Raw genomic sequence first — 23,658 nt, 5'->3', positions numbered from 1 at the left:
GTTGGTCCGCTGGGCGTCCCAATCATGACCTCACCTGGGACAGTAGTGGGAGGGGGGAATTGGGCACTGCACAGTTTTCCCCTCTAGCTATCCCTTAAGGGCTCCGCAGTCAGAGGCACGTTCCTTATACAGTACCGTGCCTACCACTCTAGGGAGGATCAGAGTAAGAAAACAGGCAGAGGGAAACACAGAAAAGATTGTGCTGAGCTGTCTAACTAGTCATTTACCTACCCTCAGAGCTGGAATCACAGCCACACAGTTCAGTACTGATGTATACTGTCCACCATGCTACTGCTGTCTGTGTGCAGACTAAAGGGATAAAGATCAGGAATCCCTCTGTCTGTGCTGTGTATGGGAGACATCAGATCAGCTTGTCTTCTCACCAGCTCAGAGTCAATTGCAAATAAAGAGAGAGAGAGTGTACAGAGGGGGATGAAGGATATTAGTCATACAATAGGCAAAGATTCTGAAAAGTTTCTTGAAAGTATGGTTATCCTTTAACCCTTTACTGACATGGGAAATTCAGTTGCGTCATACGCCGGCACCCTGACATTGTGAGCTCAGGAACTGAGCCTGCATCTTTATCGGTAGATGATGGCTGTGATATTCAGGCATCATCTGCCTCTAACACCCACACCTGAAGCTATTAACCTGTTAAATGCCACAGTCCATGTCAGACAGAGGCATTTCTAGCTCACTGATGGGGCACAGCATTCTATGTACCTGTCATGATGGTTCATATGTGAATGCCAGGTGGAGACTGTTTTTTTGCTATTTTCTGCAGTACTGTTGTATTGCGCTGTATGTATGCAATACCACTAAGGGGCCTAACCAATATAGTGACAAGTAAAAAATTATAAAAGTTCAAATCAAACCCCTCTTTTCCCATTAGAAATAAAAAATACAGGTTTCTCATTACATCTATAAAAGGCCAATCTATCAACATATAAAATTAACCCGATCGGTAAATGGTGTAATGAGAAAAAAAACCTAAATGCTAAAATTATGGGTTTTTTTTGCATTAAGAGATAAATCAAAACATCATACCTACAGCAAAATTATATCAGCGAAAACGTCAGCTCAGGGTGTAAAATAATAAGCCCTCACAAAGCCCCATCGACTAAGCATTGACTATGTTACAGGTCTCAGAAAATGGTGACAAAGATAAATATATATATATACACTCACTGGCCACTTTATTAGGTACACCTGTCCAACTTCTTGTTAACACTTAATTTCTAATCAGCCAATCACATGGCGGCAACTCAGTGCATTTAGGCATGTAGACATGGTCAAGACAATCTCCTGCAGTTCAAACCGAGCATCAGTATGGGGAAGAAAGGTGATTTGAGTGCCTTTGAACGTGGCATGGTTGTTGGTGCCAGAAGGGCTGGTCTGAGTATTTCAGAAACTGCTGATCTACTGGGATTTCACGCACAACCATCTCTAGGGTTTACAGAGAATGGTCCGAAAAAGAAAAAAAATCCAGTGAGCGGCAGTTCTGTGGGCGGAAATGCCTTGTTGATGCCAGAGGTCAGAGGAGAATGGGCAGACTGGTTCGAGCTGATAGAAAGGCAACAGTGACTCAAATCGCCACCCGTTACAACCAAGGTAGGCCTAAGAGCATCTCTGAACGCACAGTGCGTCGAACTTTGAGGCAGATGGGCTACAGCAGCAGAAGACCACACCGGGTACCACTCCTTTCAGCTAAGAACAGGAAACTGAGGCTACAATTTGTACAAGCTCATCGAAATTGGACAGTAGAAGATTGGAAAAACGTTGCTTGGTCTGATGAGTCTCGATTTCTGCTGCGACATTCGGATGGTAGGGTCAGAATTTGGCGTAAACAACATGAAAGCATGGATCCATCCTGCCTTGTATGGAGCATCTTTGGGATGTGCAGCCGACAAATCTGCGGCAACTGTGTGATGCCATCATGTCAATATGGACCAAAATCTCTGAGGAATGCTTCCAGCACCTTGTTGAATCTATGCCACGAAGAATTGAGGCAGTTCTGAAGGCAAAAGGGGGTCCAACCCGTTACTAGCATGGTGTACCTAATAAAGTGGCCGGTGAGTGTATATATATATATATATATATATATATATATATATATATATATAAAGTTTTCAAGAAAGAAATGATGCGGGCACTCACCGGTCTTCAGTAAAAAAAATTCCTTTATTACAAACGAAACATCCAGAAAAGTGGTTGCGGCCGGGGGAGGAAAAGCTCGTGTGAGCGGGGGAGGACTACGGCCGTTTCGCGCTTCAGCTGCGCTTCTACGGGTCAAATTGTGTTCGGGAACCTCCAGCGGATATAGTGCATCAATCGGGCACACCCCGCCGCTCGTCCCCTCCCACAACTCCAAAGATACAAAAAGCACATTTAAAAACATTTTTTTAAAAACAAATACAAAGGACAGAAGAGTATATATGAATAATATGGCATGTTTCATCACATAAGAGAAAAACCTGCAACAGTATCACATTCGAAAATACCGCTTTCTCACTGGACATGCGCACTTGCAATGTACGGCAGGGTATTGCTGCGCCACCTAGAGGAATATGGACATATCCACTCTATCGTTAAAGCCAAGCGGACCCATGGCATTACTGCGCAGGATCCACCTGGCCTCACACCTTAAGAGCAGGGTATCCAAATCCCCACCTTGGGTCGGCAGAGTAACCCTTTCCAGACCTGCAAAGGTAAGACAATCCGTAACACCACCATGTTTCTCTCTTAAGTGAGTAATAAAACGTGGGACCCCTTTCCCAGATGACACGGATCTAACATGCTCTCGGAAACGTATATACAACGGACGAATAGTTTTTCCAATATAGAAACGTTTGCAGGGACAAAATATAACGTAAACGACATGGTCGGTTTTACAGGTGATCAGTTCATTAACCATATGCGACAAAGCTCCTATCTGGAGCACACGGCCCGTAAGATGCTGATGACAGCACGAGCAATGGCCACACTTGAAGTTCCCCTTCGGGGACATCTTTTGTAGCCAATTACTATTAGGGTTATTCACCCGATTCCTGACCAATTTATCTCGTAATCTGGCACTTCTCCTGTTGGCTATCAGGGGGCCTCTCGCTGCCACTTCTGCCAACTCTTTGTCTCTTTCCAAGAGGTGCCAGTTCTTTTTTATAGCCAGTCTAATTTGCTGATCCATACTACCGTATTTAAAGCAGAAATTGAATCTCCTGCCCATCCCTTGTTTCCGACCTAGCGTTTGTTTGGCTGAATCTATTACCCTCTCATTTTTAACTCTATCTAAGGTTACTGACAGCATATCCTCTGGATACCCTCTATTTACAAACCTGTCCTTCATTTCGTTAACCTGGCCAAGAAAACCTTCCTCGGTATTATTAACCCTGCTGACCCTTAAGAACTGGCTATATGGGACTGCCCGCTTAGTGTGTGCCGGATGATAGCTATTATAATGCATCAGGGTATTAGCCGCTGTCGGCTTACGAAAAAGAGAGGTACACACCTTACCCTGTCTAATCTCCACCAAAACATCTAAAAACTCAAGGCGCCTACCTCCAAATACCAACGTAAAGGTCATATTCAGGTCATTGGTCTGATTAAGATACCCCACAAAATTCTGAAACAATTCTTCGGAACCATCCCATATCACCACAATATCGACATATCTGCGGAAAAACTTTATGTGTTGCAAAAAAACATTATCATCAGAATAAACATATTTCTCTTCAAAAAAAACCAAAAACAAATTCGCAAAAGTGCATGCTGCCGGGGTCCCCATCGCAGTGCCCTCATGCTGCAAATACCAATCATCCTGAAAAGTGAAAGCATTATGGGTTAACACAAAGTCTAATCCTTCACAGATAAATTTAATAAAGTTGTCACTTCTATCAGTGGTACCCAAAATAGTTTTTATTGTATCTACTCCAACGGATTGAAGAATCCTGGTATATAGGCTTTCGACGTCGATAGACGCCAGGGAAAAGCCCTCCTGCCAATCAAATCCCTGTATGCTTTTCAAGAAAGGAATTAGTATCCTTAAGGTAAGATGGAATACTTTTCAGTATAGGACGCAACAACCAATCAATGTACTGGGATAGGGGCTCAGTGAGTGACCCTATCCCAGACACGATGGGGCGTCCAGGGGGACAATTAATTGATTTATGTACCTTAGGGATGTGGTACCAATGGGGCTTAGTGGGGAACCCCGGCAGCAACTTTTCGGCCTTCTTCTGCGAAATTGTTCCTAATTCCACATACTTCCTCAAAAAGGACCTCAACTGACCTTTATATTTTTGCAACGGATTCCCAGGGAGTAATCTGTATACAGTTTTATCTGACAATTGCCTTTTGGCTTCACTGATATAATATTCTTTAGGGAGTAGCACAATCTTCCCTCCCTTATCAGCTGCCCTAACTACAGTATCTTCCCACGATCTAATTTCCTGCAGTGCCTTTTCCTCTCTTTTTGTGATGTTATTGGTAGCTTTATGGTATAATAACGCCTCGACGTCCTTTAAAACCTGCGCCTCAAACAAATCGATCATGTTACCCGGGGACACCACAGGCATGAATTTAGATGGAACTCCTCCTCTAAAGGGTACTACCTCTACGACCTCCTTAACACGACCCTCATTTGGTTCCTCCGTCAACCCTAACACTAATTCAGCATCCTCCCTCACATCAGCTAGGGCTCCTGTACCCGCCATGAAACCTAAAGGGCCAATTCTGCACGGACTCTCTCCTTCCAATACATTGTCAGTAACACTTTTATTAACGAAATTTTTAAATAAATGGATTTTTCTGACAGATTTAAAGAGGTCAATCCGAAATTCGGTAAAATCAAATTCTTCTGGGACACTGTAATTCAAACCTTTTGATAATAGAGTCAAATGATCGGGAGTTAATACATGATCAGTCAAATTGATAACCACCTCCTCTGGTGGGACAACTAATATTTCCTTGTCCAAGCGACATGCCTCCGTTTCCGCTGCTTCCTTTGTTCTCCTCCGTTGTCTTTTTCTTCCGCCCCTCCGGGTCTTTCTCCTAAAGGGGTGGATGCCCCTGCAGCTTCTGTGTCAATTATGGGCAACATATCCAAGGAGCCAACTGCCGTACAGGCACTATCACTGAGACTCGACTCAGATTCAGTGGTGAGATAGTCCCTATGGCGATACCTGCCATTCGGGCCAGATTTCTTTTTCCAATGCATGGTGTTCCTGTTCCTGCCATTATTCCCACTGAGAGTATTCCAAGAAAACACACGGCCAGTATCAAAATCAGCCTTGTCACGTATATATTTATCTCTTTTTCTTTGTTTAATGTTGGCCTGGATTGGTATAAGTTTGCTTTCTAATTTCTTATGGCAAACTCCCCACTGATTTTCCGTGAGTCTGGTTTTCAATTCATCTTGTGCTTTATTTAACTCCGTACTTACAGTCTCGTAATTGTGCAGGTTAGTTTTCAAAACCAATGCCAACAATTCTCGGGAGCATTTCAACATTATGTTTTCCCACTCTGTGCGAAACTCCATATTTTCATTATGCTGAGAGATCTGTTTCCAGACCCTTAGTCCTCGCGGGACCCTCCCGCTATCACAATAGGACTTTAAAGATTTATTGGTCCAAAATAATTTTACTTCTCTCTCAGCCAAATTAGTCATCTTATACTCCAAAGCCTTGGTGCTTAAAGAACGTATCTCATCCACCTGCTCACACTCTTTAAAATAGGTGTCCACATCCACCCGGCCGGCTTGTAATCCCATTCTGGGAGCTGCAGCTGTGAGCTCCATCTGCTCCATACCATATACAAATCCACAAAAACGACCTAAAAAATCGGTTATGCTTGGGTGTGCTCAGCTTAAAAAATAAGTAAAGTTCAACAACTGTTTAGCAAGAGAAACACATCAGCGGCACTGACCCACCATCCGACATCAACCGGTTATTCTTTGCGGAGGTAGCGGACGAGCTCTGTGCTGCAACATATCATACAGACTTGGGGTGCAAGGGTGCTTCATGGAAATACAGTCCTTAGTTCATATAAAGTTTTCAAGAAAGAAATGATGCGGGCACTCACCGGTCTTCAGTAAAAAAATTCCTTTATTACAAACGAAACATCCAGAAAAGTGGTTGCGGCCGGGGGAGGAAAAGCTCGTGTGAGCGGGGGAGGACTACGGCCGTTTTGCGCTTCAGCTGCGCTTCTACGGGTCAAATTGTGTTCGGGAACCTCCAGCGGATATAGTGCATCAATCGGGCACACCCCGCCGCTCGTCCCCTCCCACAACTCCAAAGGATATGCTGTCAGTAACCTTAGATAGAGTTAAAAATGAGAGGGTAATAGATTCAGCCAAACAAACGCTAGGTCGGAAACAAGGGATGGGCAGGAGATTCAATTTCTGCTTTAAATACGGTAGTATGGATCAGCAAATTAGACTGGCTATAAAAAAGAACTGGCACCTCTTGGAAAGAGACAAAGAGTTGGCAGAAGTGGCAGCGAGAGGCCCCCTGATAGCCAACAGGAGAAGTGCCAGATTACGAGATAAATTGGTCAGGAATCGGGTGAATAACCCTAATAGTAATTGGCTACAAAAGATGTCCCCGAAGGGGAACTTCAAGTGTGGCCATTGCTCGTGCTGTCATCAGCATCTTACGGGCCGTGTGCTCCAGATAGGAGCTTTGTCGCATATGGTTAATGAACTGATCACCTGTAAAACCGACCATGTCGTTTACGTTATATTTTGTCCCTGCAAACGTTTCTATATTGGAAAAACTATTCGTCCGTTGTATATACGTTTCCGAGAGCATGTTAGATCCGTGTCATCTGGGAAAGGGGTCCCACGTTTTATTACTCACTTAAGAGAGAAACATGGTGGTGTTACGGAGTCTTACCTTTGCAGGTCTGGAAAGGGTTACTCTGCCGACCCAAGGTGGGGATTTGGATACCCTGCTCTTAAGGTGTGAGGCCAGGTGGATCCTGCGCAGTAATGCCATGGGTCCGCTTGGCTTTAACGATAGAGTGGATATGTCCATATTCCTCTAGGTGGCGCAGCAATACCCTGCCGTACATTGCAAGTGCGCATGTCCAGTGAGAAAGCGGTATTTTCGAATGTGATACTGTTGCAGGTTTTTCTCTTATGTGATGAAACATGCCATATTATTCATATATACTCTTCTGTCCTTTGTATTTGTTTTTAAAAAAAATGTTTTTAAATGTGCTTTTTGTATCTTTGGAGTTGTGGGAGGGGACGAGCGGCGGGGTGTGCCCGATTGATGCACTATATCCGCTGGAGGTTCCCGAACACAATTTGACCCGTAGAAGCGCAGCTGAAGCGCGAAACGGCCGTAGTCCTCCCCCGCTCACACGAGCTTTTCCTCCCCCGGCCGCAACCACTTTTCTGGATGTTTCGTTTGTAATAAAGGAATTTTTTTACTGAAGACCGGTGAGTGCCCGCATCATTTCTTTCTTGAAAACTTTATATGAACTAAGGACTGTATTTCCATGAAGGAGCACCCCAAGCCTGTATGATACGCTGCAGCACAGAGCTCGTCCGCTACCTCCGCAAAGAATAACCGGTTGATGTCGGATGGTGGGTCAGTGCCGCTGATGTGTTTCTCTTGCTAAACAATATATATATGTATATTTAACAAATTTCTGATATTTTTTCCGCCACTTAAATAATAAAAAAAAACAAAACACTATACATATTTGGTATCTGCATAATTGTACTGACCTAGATAATCCTATTCTTGCCAGGTCATTTTTACCATACAATGAACCTGGTTAAAAAAAAAAAAAAGAAAAACTATTGTGGAATGGCACTTTTTTTTTTGGCAATTTCACCACACTTGGAATTTTTTTTCCTGTTTTCCAGTGCATCTCATGATAAAATGAACGGTGTCATTCAAGAACACAACTCCTTGTTCCTGCAAAAAAGTGAAGCCGACATATGGCTATATCGACGGAAGAATAAGAAAAAAATGTACGGCTCTTGGAATAAGGGAAGGAAAAAAACAAAAACATAAAATAACCATGGCGGAAAGGGGTTAATGTAATTGCCTATAAAAAAAAAAAAAAAAAAAAAAAAAAATCACCAAATGTTCTTGTTCTTACATCTACAGGAATCAAGACCTATCCATGTCTGAAAACTTTAATTTTTTAGGCATCTGTATTGTACCTCCTGTACATATTTCTAGCTCTCTCCCGGGAAAATGTGAGACCTCCTGGACTCTCAGGAGACATCTCCTAGACACTGCCAAAACCTTCGTAAAAAGACCGCCACTGCTTATGACCATGGGACCAAACACAACTCTGTTTTATTTCATTTTTTTCCTCCACTTTCCATGCTCTTCCTATAGTGGCACAACAGCCAAAGTAGTAACGCCTCCCGCTACTTGCTAACCGCACCCCTTTATTGAAGCCACAGCGCTTAAAAGCCACCCCCATTTTACCGTAGCAATCTGCTCAGGTGTCACCGCATGGAGGGCTCTCCCAGGCTGACTTCTCTGAAGTTGGAAATTGGCCATTACTGGGAGTCCTGACATGAAATGTGCGGCCTCTAATCTTTACTTTGTCTTTATTTCTCAAAAAAATTGTTTACTCTGCATAAAGATATACTTAAGATTCCAGAAAATGGCTTTCCTCGCCTACGTAGGCCTCGTTGCTCATAGCAACCAAATCATAGCATTCATTTTTCCAGAACATTGGTTGCTTTGGGCATCAAGTCCGGTCTATCTATTAGAGCCTCTTTTTTCCAGTCTTCCCATTAGACTTTTAGGCCAAGATTATCACATTTGGATGTTTCTTAATCAAGGTCATTAGCCTTTTAATCATCATCTTCCAATCTCTGAATAATGTACACAACAAACATTTTTTTTTTACTTCTCGTTACAAAATTTTATTAAAAATTCACCTCAGGTGTGACTTCCTGAACAAGTCTTTGGTAAAATTCACGCAATTTGAAAAAACATGGCTGCTTTCTTTGTGAAACTGTGCCACACCTGTCATTGGGTTGTGTCTGGTATTACAGCTCAGCTCCGTGTAAGTGAAACCGGACTCGTGGCTACCAGCAGATCGTTAGATTGCTTCACAGTGAATATTCGTCGTCCTTCTGACAGAGCCGCTTTAAGTTTCAAACTTTTTCTTCAACTCTGAAACTTTTGGGCAAGACACGCTCAAGTCGATGGGTTGTGGAGGCAGAACTTTGCTTGTTGGTTCCTCTCCCGCCTCGCTGTGTAATTGAGGCATGGGTTTTGGGATGTTTGATGTGGGGCTGTTGGGTACAGTTAGCTTTGGCGTGCTCTGAGTCCTTTGGAAAACAGGGCGGATATTATAGGTGGAAATGCATGGTTTTGGACTACAGTAAACTTGGGAGATGGGTCTTGTGTTAATTGACCAAGCATGACCACCTACTCTTTGGACCTCCACTGATTCCTTCTTAGTCCCACTCCATACCAACCTTGGGTCAATGGGACAAGCCTGAAAACGCGAGATGGTTGAGCGGACACTTGGTCCAGATACAATGAGGGGAGTCCTACATGGGCTGGTTCCAACGCTTGTTACCTGAATGGTCTTACATGGCTCTACAAGTAACACATCTTTCTGCTCTTTGGGCTCTTCATTTAAGATGTAGTCCGACTCTGTAGCTGGAGAAATCACTTCTTGCTCTGATTTGACCAAACTACCCTGCGGAACTGATGGTGTAACTTCTGAAGACTCTGCAGTGCTCTCAGAAATGGTAGAAGTCACCTCAGGATTGTGGACAGTTGTTGATATTGAGGACAATTCCGCATCATTCGTTGATCCTGGAGTGGCTTCTTGAATCGGAGATGTGACTTCCATGGTCTTTGAGATATTGGTTATGCTCTCAGATGTTGGTGAAGGAACCTCAGATTCTTTGAAGTCTACCGATCCCTCATCTACTTCCTGTAGATACCACAGATTGGAACTTCTAGGCTGACTCAGACTCAGCTGGAGGTTCTCATCACTAGGTACACACAAAGACTGGAACTACGGGGCAGAAAAATCACGTGTGTCATTACTTGTATCTCAGGACGTAAATTATTGAGGTTCACCTTTACTATTGTATATACTCGTAACATTACTAACTCACCCGCGTGAAATATCGACTGTCATCTAGATTGAAACAGTCCAAGCTGTGTGCCCCATATAACGCCCGCCCATCATCTGGAGCTCTGGTATTTAACGTTTCAAAAATTTCATTCAGCAGATCCATCCCTTCCTCCAGAAGAGGGAAGTCATCTTCATTAGGTCCAGGATCCACCTCTTTTTCTTCTTCATCATATCTGGGAGTAAATTAGATTTAAAGGGGTTGACATTACTTAGATTGATGTGTCCTTAGCATAGGTCATCAAAATTTAATTTGTGGGGTGCAACACATGACACCACTAAGAGCAACTGTTTGCAGGCTGCCAGGAGCTGAAGTAAACAAAGTGTGTACTGCTCCATACACTATGTATGGGCTATTCTCGGGTACTGCAGGACAGCTCCTATTCACTTCAAAGGACAGTAAATATTCACAATCCTCTAAGGGGTGTATCTAGTGGGGTGCAGGTGGGGCAAGCTGCTGGCAAGGGGACACTGTCGGGCTGATTAATTCAGCGGTCAGAGGTGTCACCCAGATGGTTGCATTTTGCAGCCTGCAATGGGATTTGAACATTCTCCAAGCCAGCTGTCAAGCTGGTGGTGGTTCTGGTGATGAATTTCTGTACTGATGGTGATTCCGATTACCGGTATGTATTTCTGCGCTGATGTTGGTTCTGATGATGTATTTCTGTACTGATGGTGATTCTGATAATGTATTTTTGTAGTGATGTTGGTTCTGGTGATGCATTTCTGTACTAATGGTGGTTCTGGTAATATGTTTCTGTACTGATGGTGCTTATGGTGATGTATTTCTGTATTGATGGTGGTTCTGGTGATATTTCGGTGGTATTGGTGGTTATGGTGATGTATTTCTATTTTGATGGCGGTTATGGTGATGTGTTTATGTACTGATGGGGGTTCTAGCGATGTATTCCTGTATTGATGCTCATTCTTGTGCTGTATTTCTGTACTGATGGGGGTTCTGGTGCTGTATGTTTGTACTGTTGGTTGTTTTAGTTAGTTTAGTACTGATGGTACTATACAATACTGTATAGTGACTGCAGACTTTCATCACAAACCTGGACATCCCATTTAATGCTCCTAACATAAATACAAATCTAGTAACCCATAACTCGTCAGACTGCATAATACTGTATTAACATGGCCATGTAATCTTACAAGTTATGGATTGTTATATGTGTACAGGATCAAAACCAATAACACAAGAATACATCACCAGAACCACCATCAGTACAGGAATACATCCCCAGATATACATCACCATATGCAGTGGGTACGGAAAGTATTCAGACCCCTTTAAATTTTTCACTCTGTTTCATTGCAGTCATTTGGTAAATTAAAAAAAGTTCATTTTTGTTCTCATTAATGTACACTCTGCACCCCATCTTGACTGAAAATAAACAGAAATGTAGACATTTTTGCAAATTTATTAAAAAAGAAAAACTGAAATATCACATGGTCACAAGTATTGAGATAATTTTCTCAGACACTCATATTTCAGTCACATGCTGTCCATTTCCTTGTGATCCTCCTTGAGATGCTTCTACTCATTCATTGGAGTCCAGCTGTGTTTAATTAAACAGATAGGACTTGATTTGGAAAGGCGCACACCTGTCTATATAAGACCTCACAGCTCACAGTGCATGTCAGACCAAAAGATAATCATGAGGTCAAAGGAACTGGCCAAGGAGCTCAGAGACAGAATTGGGGCAAGGCACAGATCTGGCCAAGGTTACAACAGAATTGCTGCAGTACTTAGGTTCCTAACAGCACAGTGGCCTCCATAATCCTTAAATGGAAGAAGTGTCAGACCACCAGAAGTCTTCCTAGACCTGGCCGTCCAGCCAAACTGAGCAACGTGGGAGAAGAGCCTTGGTGAGAGAGGTAAAGAAGAACCCCAAGATCACTGTAGCTGAGCTCCAGAGATGCAGTAGGGAGATGGGAGAAAGTTCCACAAAGTCCATTATCACTGTAACCTTCCACCAGTCAGGCCTTTATGGCAGAGTGGCCCAACAGAAGCCTCTCCTCAGTGCAAGACATGAAAGCCTGCATAAAGTTTGCTAAAAAACACATGAAGGCATCCCAGACTATGAGAAATAAGATTCTCTGGTCTGATGAGGTCAAGATAGACCTTTTGGTGATAATTCTAAGCGGTATGTGTGGAGAAAACCAGGCACTGCTCATCACCTGCCCAATACTATCCCAACAGTGAAACGTGGTGGCAATATCATGATATGGGGGTGTTTTTCAGCTGCAGGGACAGGATGACTGGTTGTCATTGAAGGAAACATGAATGCGGCCAAGTACAGAGATAACCTGGATGAAAACCTCTTCCAAAGTGCTCTGGACCTCAGACTTGGCCAAAGGTTCACCTTACAACAAGACTTTCATCCTAAGCACACAGCTAAAATAATAAAGGAGTGACTTCAGAACAACTTTGTGACCATTCATGAGCCCTGACCTAAACCCAATTGAGCATCTCTGGAGAGACCTGAAAATGGCGTCCACCAACGTAACGGAACTGGAGAGGATCTACAAGGAAGAATGGCCGAGGATCCCAAAATCCAGGGGTGAAAAACTTGTTGCATCATTCCCAAGAAGACTCATGGCTGTACTAGCTCAAAAGGGGCTTCAACTCAATACTGAGCAAAGGGGTTGAATACTTATGACCATGTGATATTTCAGTTTTTCTTTTTTAATAAATTAGCAAAAATTACTACATTTCTGTTTTTTTTTCAGTCAAGATGGGGTGCAGAGTGTACATTAATGAGAAAAAAATGAACTTTTTTGAATTTACCAAATGGCTGCAATGAAACAGAGTGAAAAATGTAAAGGGGTCTGAATACTTTCTGCACCCACTGTATAAATGTAAGGAATACAGCATGCCCAATCCTAATGGTATGTAACATGCTGACTATCAGGATTGAATTCTGATTGCCAGTTCATGCAGTCATCATGTGCTTGCTTAGCTTCGCTTTCTGCTTCTCTCAATGAAGCAGGGGCTGTGGTATTTCACTGAACATTAAATTATGATGATCAGTTTGTTTGCACGTGACTTTAAATATACAAATCACATATGAGCAGTCATAACTGCTTACACTGTGTATACGAGGGGGCCACGGGTGCTGGAAAACCTGGATCTGCTGCTGTCTATGACTTACAAAATTGCCTGCAGATGGGAATATTTTTGAAACTAGGTGAATAATGAGAATTACTTTCACTTATCCCATTGCCAATATGGCATTGGTGTAGGAGCTTAGTCTGCACCATACTGGGTAGATGCCAGCTGTGTTACACAGACATCACCTGCCTAACAGCAGCAACTGGGGCTTTCTCTGTCCGAAGTTGTTTAACCATTAATATGTCACCATCAATCACTGGCTCCCATTGACCCACCCACCCTCTGCAGTGTGGCTTCTGTCTTAGTTCTCCTGTGAAGTCCACCTTGTCATTTTCTCTACACACTACAATACATACTGCAATATATAAGTCTGATCTATCAAAAACATAAAACTGAATAACCTGGACAGTAAAGACCATAAAGAGAAAAAAAATTGAACTTCCAAAATTGTGTTTTTTTGGGTCACCACACCTTCCTAAAAAATGTTCTAAAAAGCGATCAAAACATCATGTGTACCACAAACTGGTATCAATAAAAATGTCACCTTGCCACAAAAAAAAAAAACAAGCCTCCACTCAGCTCTATCAACAGACAAGTCGATTTGCTCATCTCTTCTAGTAACCTGGAGAGCCGTGTCACCAGCTCATTTTTGCCGCGGAATGAACACCGTAAAAAGAAAACAATAGCAGAATTCCATGTCTTTTCACAGTTACACCCCACTTGGATTTTTTTCTTCATTTTTAGCGCATTATATGTAAAATACATGGTGTCCCTCACAAAACAACAACAAGAAAACAAAACAAAATCGCAAAAAAAAAAACTGGCTACGGCAGAATGGAGTTTTACTGTGACCAAAATAAATATTGGGCCCACCGGAGGATTTGATTTTGAGGGCCCACTTTCCCCCTCACTGAAGAGCCCCCTAGCAACTATAAGGTTTGCACTATGAACTCTCCTGAAGGAGAAGCCAGGGCCCACTGGAGCATTCTCCATTTCTGTGGTGGGCCAGTCCAACCCTGCTGGACTATTACACGCCCTGGATTATAACACTCAGTGTGATTTATGACTTATGGATCCACCGTGTCGTTTACTAAATTCCAGGACGATTCGCTCACGTTTGGCTTTCCCAGTTTTCTCCTTCTGTGAACTTCTTTCCTGGTCTCCTTGGACGAGACTGCAAAAAAAATGTGAGGAAATATAGTGAGGGGACATAAAGTACAACCCCATTCGGACGGCCATATTGAGGCCATATATTAGCACATGAAGATCGAGGCTGCCCTGACCTGACTACAGGCCCCATAACCCGAACTACCAGCATCATAGATCCCTACGATCAAGCAGGCCCTAAAATGTGGTGGCCACATTACGGCTACCTGAATGAGGCCTAAGTCCGGTCATACACAGCAGAATCCCCTTTATCTGGAATCCCATAGTCCAGAAATACTGATAGTCCAGGATCCATACTGAGGTTATACTTTACCCTCTACTGTCAGCCACTTACCTGTCCAAAGTGCTGTGTAATGGGCAGCCGATTCTGCAGTTTCTCGTGGTTTAGGGTCGGGGAGCCGTCCTCTTTGAACGAACCTATGCGATGCATCTGATGATCCTGACGTCAAGAAGAATTGATCCATAATAAATCAAATTTCTTCCAAATTTCCCCAAAATTTGGGATTTTGGTGAATCCAAAAATGTTTGGAGTCGATTTGCACAAATATAACAAAATGGTGGCCACCTGTCTCCTATTTCCTATTCACCAGCCGTCACCATCACCTTTCCTCTGTCCCGGTCTTTGATTCTACCATCGTCTCTTCTCCGACTCCGAGGCCAGAGATTGCTCTTACGAAGACGGCAGTGCCGAATGAACCGAAGACCAGAGCAGAGGAGGTAATATTTTTGGGTGATTTATCAATTGCGACTTTTTAAAAAGTCTCCAAATTTGTGCTCACACGTGCTACCATATTCCCTCCACGGAGTGATTTTATGTAGTCCTGAAATTCTTAAACAGATTTTGTAATATTTTAGAGCATCTTTTTTTTGGTATAAAATTCACAAATTAAAATTCATGGAAAAATTTGGGGCAAAAAAACCCACAAAGAATGCCACGAAACAAAAAAAAAGAAAAGTGATGAATGAAGTGCTCACCTGGTGTTTGATGCGCTGCCTCATTCCCTGGAGTCCTGTCCTGGCTTGTCCTTTGGCCTAAAATACACAATAAATCATAATCAAGATTTTAAAAAAAGGCGCCACCAGCCATGGCGCTCCGAGACCCGGCGGCTTACGTATTTCAGCATGCTCCTGACGGTGGGTTGAGTGCGATTCTTCATGTTATTGATCAATGTGCCGCCTCCTTTCTGGGCAGGGAATATAGAAAAGAAGGTAAAATCGATTCAATGATCCAGAAATTTACGTCGGGGAGAGATTTACAATAAAAAGGAATTAATGTGAATGTAATTGTGGGTGAGGAGGTGAATCATGTATGTATTGTACAACAGTGTTATTTATGTTTATGGTATAGGTATAGCAGTAGTATTTGTGAATTTATATGTAAGGCTACGTTCACATTTGCGGTCAGCGCCGCAGCGTCGCCGCATGCGTCATGCGCCCCTATATTTAACATGGGGGCGCATGGACATGCGTCGCACTTGCGTTTTGCGCCGCATGCGTCACTGCGGCGCCCGCGTCCGGGCGCAGAGGACGCAGCAAGTTGCATTTTTGCTGCGTCCAAAATCAATGAAAAAAAGGACGCATGCGGCGCAAAACGCAGCGTTGTGCATGCGTTTTGCTGCGTTTTTGTTTGCTTTGTGCGTTGCGGCGCCGACGCTGCGGCGCACAATGCAAATGTGAACGTAGCCTAAATGGTATAGAAGTATTATATGTGTAAGGTGAAGGTGTAGGAGTCTTATTTATGTGTATGGTATGGCAGTACTATTTGTGAATGGTATAGCTGTACTATTTATGTACAGTACGACAGAACCATTTATGTGTACAGCATAGCAGTACATTTTATGTGTATAATATAGCAATACAATGTATGTGTTATCATATTGCTGTACCATTTATGTGTAAAATATAGCAGTACCATTTATGTGTGTGGTATAGCGTTACTATTTATTTGTAAAGTATAGCAGCACTATTTGTAAGAATGTATTGTATAGCAGCAGCCGGAGAGGTAAGTATATGACTATGTGTGTGTAACATGTGTAAATAAATGTATGTGTGTATAGGCTTTTATATGTATAGTACAGCAGAGTTATTTATGTATATGGTATAAGTATAGTGTATTTACATGTGAACGGTATAGTAGTGTTATTTGTATGATATAGTAATACTATGTGTATGCTATAGCAGTATTATTTGTGTACTTATATGTGAATGGTATAGCAGTATTATTTATGTGTGGTATAGGTGTATTATTTAGTATAATTTATGTGTATGGTATGGCAGTACTATTTGTGTAGTAATACTATTTATGTGTCTAATGATGTGTCTAATATAGCACTACAAATTATGTGTTATTGTATTGCTGTACTATTAATGTGTAAAATATAGCAGTACTATTTATGTGTATCATATAGCTTTACCATTTATGAGTATGATATTGCAGCACTACTTGTATGTACTGTATGTATTGTAGAGCAGCACTATTTATGTGACCGGAATAGCAGCACTATTTATATGTACAGTATAGCAAAACTATATATGTGTCTAATAATGTGTCTAATATAACACTACAATTTATGTGTTATTGTATTGCTCTACTATTTATGCGCAAAATATAGCCTTACTATTTGTATGTATGGAATAGCTTTACTATGTATGTGTATGGTATAGCAGCACTATTTGTATGTATTGTATAGCAGCACTATTTATGTGTATGTCATAGCATTATTATCTTTGTGTATAGTGTAATAATACTATTTATGTAGACTGTGAGGGTCCTCTGTACCTGTTAGTGCCTTGTTTTTGCTCATGATTATTGTGCTTGTCTATATTTGCCCCATTTTCACATGTAAAGCGCCATGGAATAAATGGCGCTATAAAAATGTATAATAATAATAATGTGGGATATAGCAGTATAATATAGGTGTAAAGTATGGCTGCACTATTTGTGTGTGTGATGTGGCACCAATATTTGTGTTACTGTAAACGATACCTGTAGTTTTGCCTTCACAAATGGGAACCCATCTTAATACTCATCACTAATCAAGCCGTAATCACACTAACTGACATTGATATATTTTTGTTAGAAGTCCGATTCCACGCTTTTCTTGTAACACATCTCGTTGCCATTACTGTGACATGTTTAGTTTTACCTTGAGATTTTCCAGCCACATCTGATAAGATCTTGAAGCTCCTGGAAATGAAGATACAACAGATTACACTGATTGATCTTTTTCTAGGAGGGATTGCTGTGTCCCTGTATCTCTGATGGATGGCTCAGACAGATGCCAGCCAGAATCGTATGTTGCCCGTAGACTCCTAAGGTAAGAAAAGGGACCTTTACATTTCAGGTTACAATACCTGACCGGTCGCAGATTGTAACTTCCTGTTCAAACATGTCGGTAAATGTTTCTCCAGAATTCAACTTCTCCAGTCGACTGTCCATGAACTGAGAGGAGAAGGTTAGAGGGAAAATCTCTCATTATATGATTTTCAGGGTGTTTGTAGTTATAAATAATGCCCAAAACATTCTTCTTCTTATTATTATTATTAATATCAATAATAATAATACCAACTATTATAATAATAACTACTATAATAAATAATTATAAAGCTAGTGATATTTGAAAAAAAAAAGTGCAAAAAAAAAAGCAAAATGAACACCAAAGTGTTATGCTAAAATAATATGTCATTTTGGTGCGATTTTTGCAGTGATTTGTGGCACTTTTTTTTAAAAATGTGTAAAAAATCCAAAAACTCAATTTTAATCTTATAAAAAAACAGCCCTGAAACGTTTGCAATCTCTTACAAAAAAAAAATGCAGGAATCTGAAAGTAGTTTTTTTAGTCTGGCACGACAGCGGTGCTCCCCAGCATTCAGAGCTAGCCAATAATAAGAAGATGGTGGCAAGCAGCAGGCAGCTGGGTGGCTACCATTCCCCTCCTTGTGGTTATTATTGAGGGAGGTAGCGGTTGATATACAACCCCTGGAAAATTTATGCAATCACCGGCCTTGGAGGATGTTCATTGAGTTGTTTAATTTTGTAGAGTAAAAGCAGATCACAGACATGGCACAAAACTACAGTCATTTCACATGGCAACTTTCTGGCTTTAAGAAACACTAAAAGAAATCAAGAACAAAAAATGTGGTAGTCAGTAATGATTACTTTTTTTAACCAAGCATAGGGTGAAATTATGGAATCACTCAATTATGAGGGAAAAATTATGGAATCATGAAAAACAAACAAACAAACCCTCCAACACATCACTAGTACTTTGTTGCACCACCTCTGGCTTTTATAACAGCTTGCAGTCTCTGAGGCCTGGACTTAATGAGTGTCACACAGGACTCATCATCAATCTGGCTCCTACTTTCTCTGATTGGTGTTGCCAGATCAGCTTTGCAGGTTGGAGTCTTGTCATGGACCATTTTCTTCAACTTCCACCAAAGATTTTCAATTGGATTCGGATCTGGACTATTTGCCGGCCATGACATTGACCTTATGTGTCTTTTTTCAAGGAATGTTTTCACAGCTTTTGCTCTATGGCAGGATGCATTATCATCTTGAAAAATGATTTCATCATCCCCAAACATCCTTTCAATTGATGGGATAAGAAAAGTGTCCAAAATATCAACATAAACTTGTGCATTTATTGAAGATGTAATGACAGCCATCTCCCCAGTGCCTTTACCTGACATGCAGCCCCATATCATCAATGACTGTGGGTGGAAATTTGCATGTTCTCTTCAGGCAGTCATCTTTATAAATCTCATTGGAACGGCACCAAACAAAAGTTCCAGCATCATCGCCTTGCCCAATGCAGATCCGCGATTCATCACTGAATATGACTTTCATCCAGTCATCCACAGTCCACGATTGCTTTTCCTTAGCCCATTGTAACCTTGTTTTTTTCTGTTTAGGTGTTAATGATGGCTTTCGTTTAGCTTTTCTGTATGTAAATCCCATTTCCTTTAGGCAGTTTCTTACAGTTTGGTCACACACGGTGACTCCAGTTTCCACCCATTCGTTCCTCATTTGTTTTGTTGTGCATTTCCTGTTTTGGAGACATATTGCTTTAAGTTTCTGGTCTTGACGCTTTGATGTCTTCGTTGGTCTACCAGTATGTTTGCCTTTAACAACCTGACCATGTTGTTTGTATTTGGTCCAGATTTTTGACACAGCTGACTATGAACAACCAACATCTTTTGCAACATTGTGTGATGATTTACCCTCTTTTAAGAGTTTGATAATCCTCTCCTTTGTTTCAATTGACATCTCTCGTGTTGGAGCCATGATTCATGTCAGTCCACTTGGTGCAACAGCTCTCCAAGGTGTGATCACTCCTTTTTAGATGCAGACTAACAAGCAGATCTAATTTGATGCAGGTGTTAGTTTTGGGTATGAAAATTTACAGGGTGATTCCATAATTTTTTTCCTCAGAATTGAGTGATTCCATCATTTTTCCCCTATGCTTGGTTAAAAAAAAGTAACCACTACTGACTACCACATTTTTTGTTCTTGATTTCTTTTAGTGTTTCTTAAAGCCAGAAAGTTGCCATTTCAAATGACTTTAGCTTTGTGCCATGTCTGTGATCTGCTTTTTTTCTACAAAACTAAACAACTGAATGAAAATCCTCCAAGGCCGGTGATTCCATAATTTTTGTCAGGGGTTGTATGTAGTCCAGAGCCAGAAGCCTTGTGTGATTGATCGGTAGGTTAACTTCACACATGAGCAATCATCACCAGGGTAAATATAATATGGCGCCTTGGTAAATGTATGTAACATCCGCCAGACCTGTGAGAAGAGCTGCAGGTGCACGGCGTTCTGCAGGAAGGTCCGCATGGTGCTGCTCTTGTGGTTCAGAAATGAGTCCTGGCAGAAAGAAATTGGCTGCTCCTAAACGGGAGACAAATAGATGGCGAATGGTGCCATTAATTCGGAAAACAAGAAAAGTCCAAAATAGATAAACCGCCATATGTTGTCAAAATAATACCGCCAAGTAGTGCGCAGAAAGTGCTGCCAAACAAAACCCACATATTACCGCCGGGCATTTGGTACCACTATATAGTACTTACATAACACAAGATGGCAGTACCCATATATTACCGTCATACCAAGCTGACATAATGCTGACAGTTTATTGCCATAATCCATTTTGGACTATTGTATTTATATATTTATGGTGAAACCAGAATTCTAAAAAAAACATACAAAAATATAACATAATATTTCCATTTTGGGAAATATGCTGCGAGAGTTACTGCGCCTTTAAGAAGCCATGATTACGCCTGATATGATCGGAGGTGGTGTTAATAATTCATGATGTGGCGGCATTATACACATACATGATAAATAAGTAAAGTGCTCAGCAGCTCCCAATGGTGCGTACAGATGGGTACACGTCCCCGTCCTCCCATTACAGAGGTTTATGCTGTGGCAATTAGTGTTGGAGGTTACCCATGGTGCCTGACACGGGGGCTTACACACAGCATAGGGGGCACAGTGTGGTCATGTACTGACCCCTGTATGCCTTTAATGCCCTCCGCTGTAGCCTGACTATGGCAGCACTATGTGTGTGACTGGTGAAATGTCCATTCCTGGTAAGAACAGTGGCGGCACATACCGGGGTACAGATGAGCGCCTCCCTGTAGCTGCCGAACAGAAGAGCCTGGGCTCTCAGGAATGCACGGGACACCCCGTCACCCATCAACGACGACTGTTCTGTCAGACGAAGCTTCAGCGTCGAGACCTGCAGAGGCCACAGAAAAGATTTGTCATGGCGTACGTTAAGGTAAGGTAAAGGGATTACCGATAGAGGTGCACACGCGTCTCCATACCGCCAGACAAAGTATGTGGCGCGTATAGCGTGCCGTGGCACATTTTCACCACACCTATGGCCACACCCCAAGCCACGCCCATTTACCGTGTCTTTCTTCCCCAGCAGGAGGACATGTCAGAGGGACGGTGGCAGTGAGGGACATTCAGCAGACGCCCGGGACTGCAGGGCGCAGAAACAAAAGCACCAAAACCCCACAGTTCAGCAGCATCTATAGACCACAGGGGGCGCAGTTCTCATGAAATCACATCCATTTTGCTTTTGCAGTTAAACAGAATTTTTGTGCAAAAAAAAAATTAATAATTTACGCTACATGTGAATAAGGTCTAAATTTCCAAGCAAAGTGGATGTAATTCCATGAAATCTCTGCAGTCTGTGTGTCTAAAGGCGCTGCTGTACTCTGCGGTTTTGGTGCTTTTTTTCTCTATAGGCTTCTGTGTGGAACTTGAAAAAAAACACAAGGAAAAAGAAAAAAAACACTGTTGCATTTTTAAGCGCAGAATCAAAGCTTTTCTGTATTATTAAAAACAAATATGGGGGAAAACGCATAAAAGAAACACAGCAAATGCACAATAATCAGATATGGGGGAAAACGCATAAAAGAAACACAGCAAATGCACAATAATCAGATGTGGGGGAAAACGCATAAAAGAAACACAGCAAATGCACAATAATCAGATGTGGGGGAAAACGCATAAAAGAAACACAGCAAATGCACAATAATCAGATGTGGGGGAAAACGCATAAAAGAAACACAGCAAATGCACAATAATCAGATGTGGGGGAAAACGCATAAAAGAAACACAGCAAATGCACAATAATCAGAGAAGATTTTTATTGCAGCGTGAGGACACCTGCAGAAAACATTCAGAAAAAAATGCAGTAGAAAAAGCACAGCACTTGAACACGGCCTCAGCTTTATATTTTTATTACATTTTTATGGATTTAATAGAGAAAAATATCAATGACGCCATTTTTTTATGCCATTTACCAATCCCAGTAAATAATCTGATTGCTGTATTGTATGTGTGGACTATTATATATGTATCTGATTTCTGCTCCTTTGTTCTTTTCACTCACTGTTTATCACTTATGTATTCTTATATGATGTTTAAATATATGTTCATACGATTAATAATAATAATTGTATATGTATACAACATTCTCCTACTGATGTCACCAGAGCCTGTGGCTCAGTAGCTTTATCTCCTGCCTGTAATGTTGAGCGCTGTGGGCTCAAAATCCGGTGACACTCACAAAAAAGTAAAAATGAATTTTTTAAAATTGCTTTTTATTATTTCTGGCAGCTTTATAGCAGGGGTGGGGAATCTTTATTTTGCCAAGGACCATTTGGATATTTATGCCATCCTTCGGGGGTCGTACAAATTGCACGCTAACTCCGCCGAAGAGGTACGTTCTGACATTGGCACTGGTATCAGGACGTAATCCTTCATTTCACACACCTCAGCATTTAGTAGTGAATAATGCATGCTCGTGCTGAGTAAGAAGAAACTAAAGGGTTAGCAGCTGCCAAAATACAGCTACCAGCCCAAACACTGCAGTCCCCAGTAATCTGCCCAGGGGCCCTAAAAGGCCTGCTGACCTTAGGTTCCCCACTCCTGTTTTATAGCAATGAAAAAATCTGACTTTTTCATCACCTCTAGTATACAGGGAACATAGAAATACACTGTTATGTACAATTAATATCAATGAACATGTATACTCTGGTTCTGGGATCACTGCCTGCAATACAGGTCAAGAGGACCAAATTCTCCTGTCTACATCATCAAGGCCTTTGGCTCAAAGCTAGAGTTCCTGCCTGCAAACATTGTCTCCTCATGTAGTGACCTGGTATCTGCTCTGTGCTGTGAGACGATGGAAACCTTCTTGTAACGGCACGTATGAATGTGCTGTCTTGGAGGAGCCGTACAACCTGAATTGGCTGCAGGTACCACCTCATGTTACCAGTAATGACCAGGACTTGAGGGAGAGGTAACACTAGAGAGGAACCAGTCAGGAAGTAGTAGGAGAGAGAAATGGTCTGTGGCCACCACCTGCCCTGTTCCCTTTTGGGGTGTCTCGCTGTTCTTCTCCAGGTCTCCTGTTGCCGGTGACATTGATGCATGTGTGGCTATACTGTGACGTGCACTACATACCGTATACGTGTCTTACCACATGTGGAGGCAGATTATCCAGGTCCTGGAATGGCGTCTCCAAGTTGTTGGTGTCCATGTTAAACACTACCACCTCTTCCAGAACTCCAGGGTTCACTTGCTGTAGTGGAGGAAGCAGTAAGAAAATTATAAAATCTTTGTTTAGGAACTTGTGACTAATGTTAATGGCACCAGGATGACTTACCTCCATCAAACTGCTGTGGACCCCGATCAGGAAGGGCATGGGGGCACTGATGGGAAACA

General features: G+C 42.0%; 1 protein-coding gene across 1 annotated transcript in view; it reads right to left on the bottom strand.

Moving 5' to 3' along the window:
* Positions 1-8,865: 8,865 nt before the first annotated feature.
* The window catches only part of LOC143774330 (DENN domain-containing protein 1B-like), a 32,934-nt gene continuing 18,141 nt past the window's right edge, over positions 8,866-23,658 (bottom strand). Inside the window, exons 11-22 of the mRNA XM_077261799.1 lie at positions 23,600-23,645; positions 23,414-23,515; positions 21,029-21,154; positions 20,200-20,301; positions 17,765-17,852; positions 17,557-17,597; positions 15,523-15,594; positions 15,386-15,442; positions 14,745-14,849; positions 14,359-14,417; positions 10,109-10,301; positions 8,866-10,005 (exon numbers count right to left, since the gene is read on the bottom strand). Coding sequence (XP_077117914.1) covers positions 9,121-10,005; positions 10,109-10,301; positions 14,359-14,417; positions 14,745-14,849; positions 15,386-15,442; positions 15,523-15,594; positions 17,557-17,597; positions 17,765-17,852; positions 20,200-20,301; positions 21,029-21,154; positions 23,414-23,515; positions 23,600-23,645 — 1,876 coding nt within the window. The 3' untranslated portion in view covers positions 8,866-9,120. The remainder of the gene's footprint in view (positions 10,006-10,108; positions 10,302-14,358; positions 14,418-14,744; positions 14,850-15,385; positions 15,443-15,522; positions 15,595-17,556; positions 17,598-17,764; positions 17,853-20,199; positions 20,302-21,028; positions 21,155-23,413; positions 23,516-23,599; positions 23,646-23,658) is intronic.

The sequence above is a fragment of the Ranitomeya variabilis genome, chromosome 5 (genome assembly GCF_051348905.1).
Source record: "Ranitomeya variabilis isolate aRanVar5 chromosome 5, aRanVar5.hap1, whole genome shotgun sequence".
NCBI lineage: Eukaryota > Metazoa > Chordata > Amphibia > Anura > Dendrobatidae > Ranitomeya > Ranitomeya variabilis.
The sequence above is the reverse complement of the archived record's forward strand: the minus strand, read 5'-3'. Positions and strand labels throughout refer to the sequence as shown.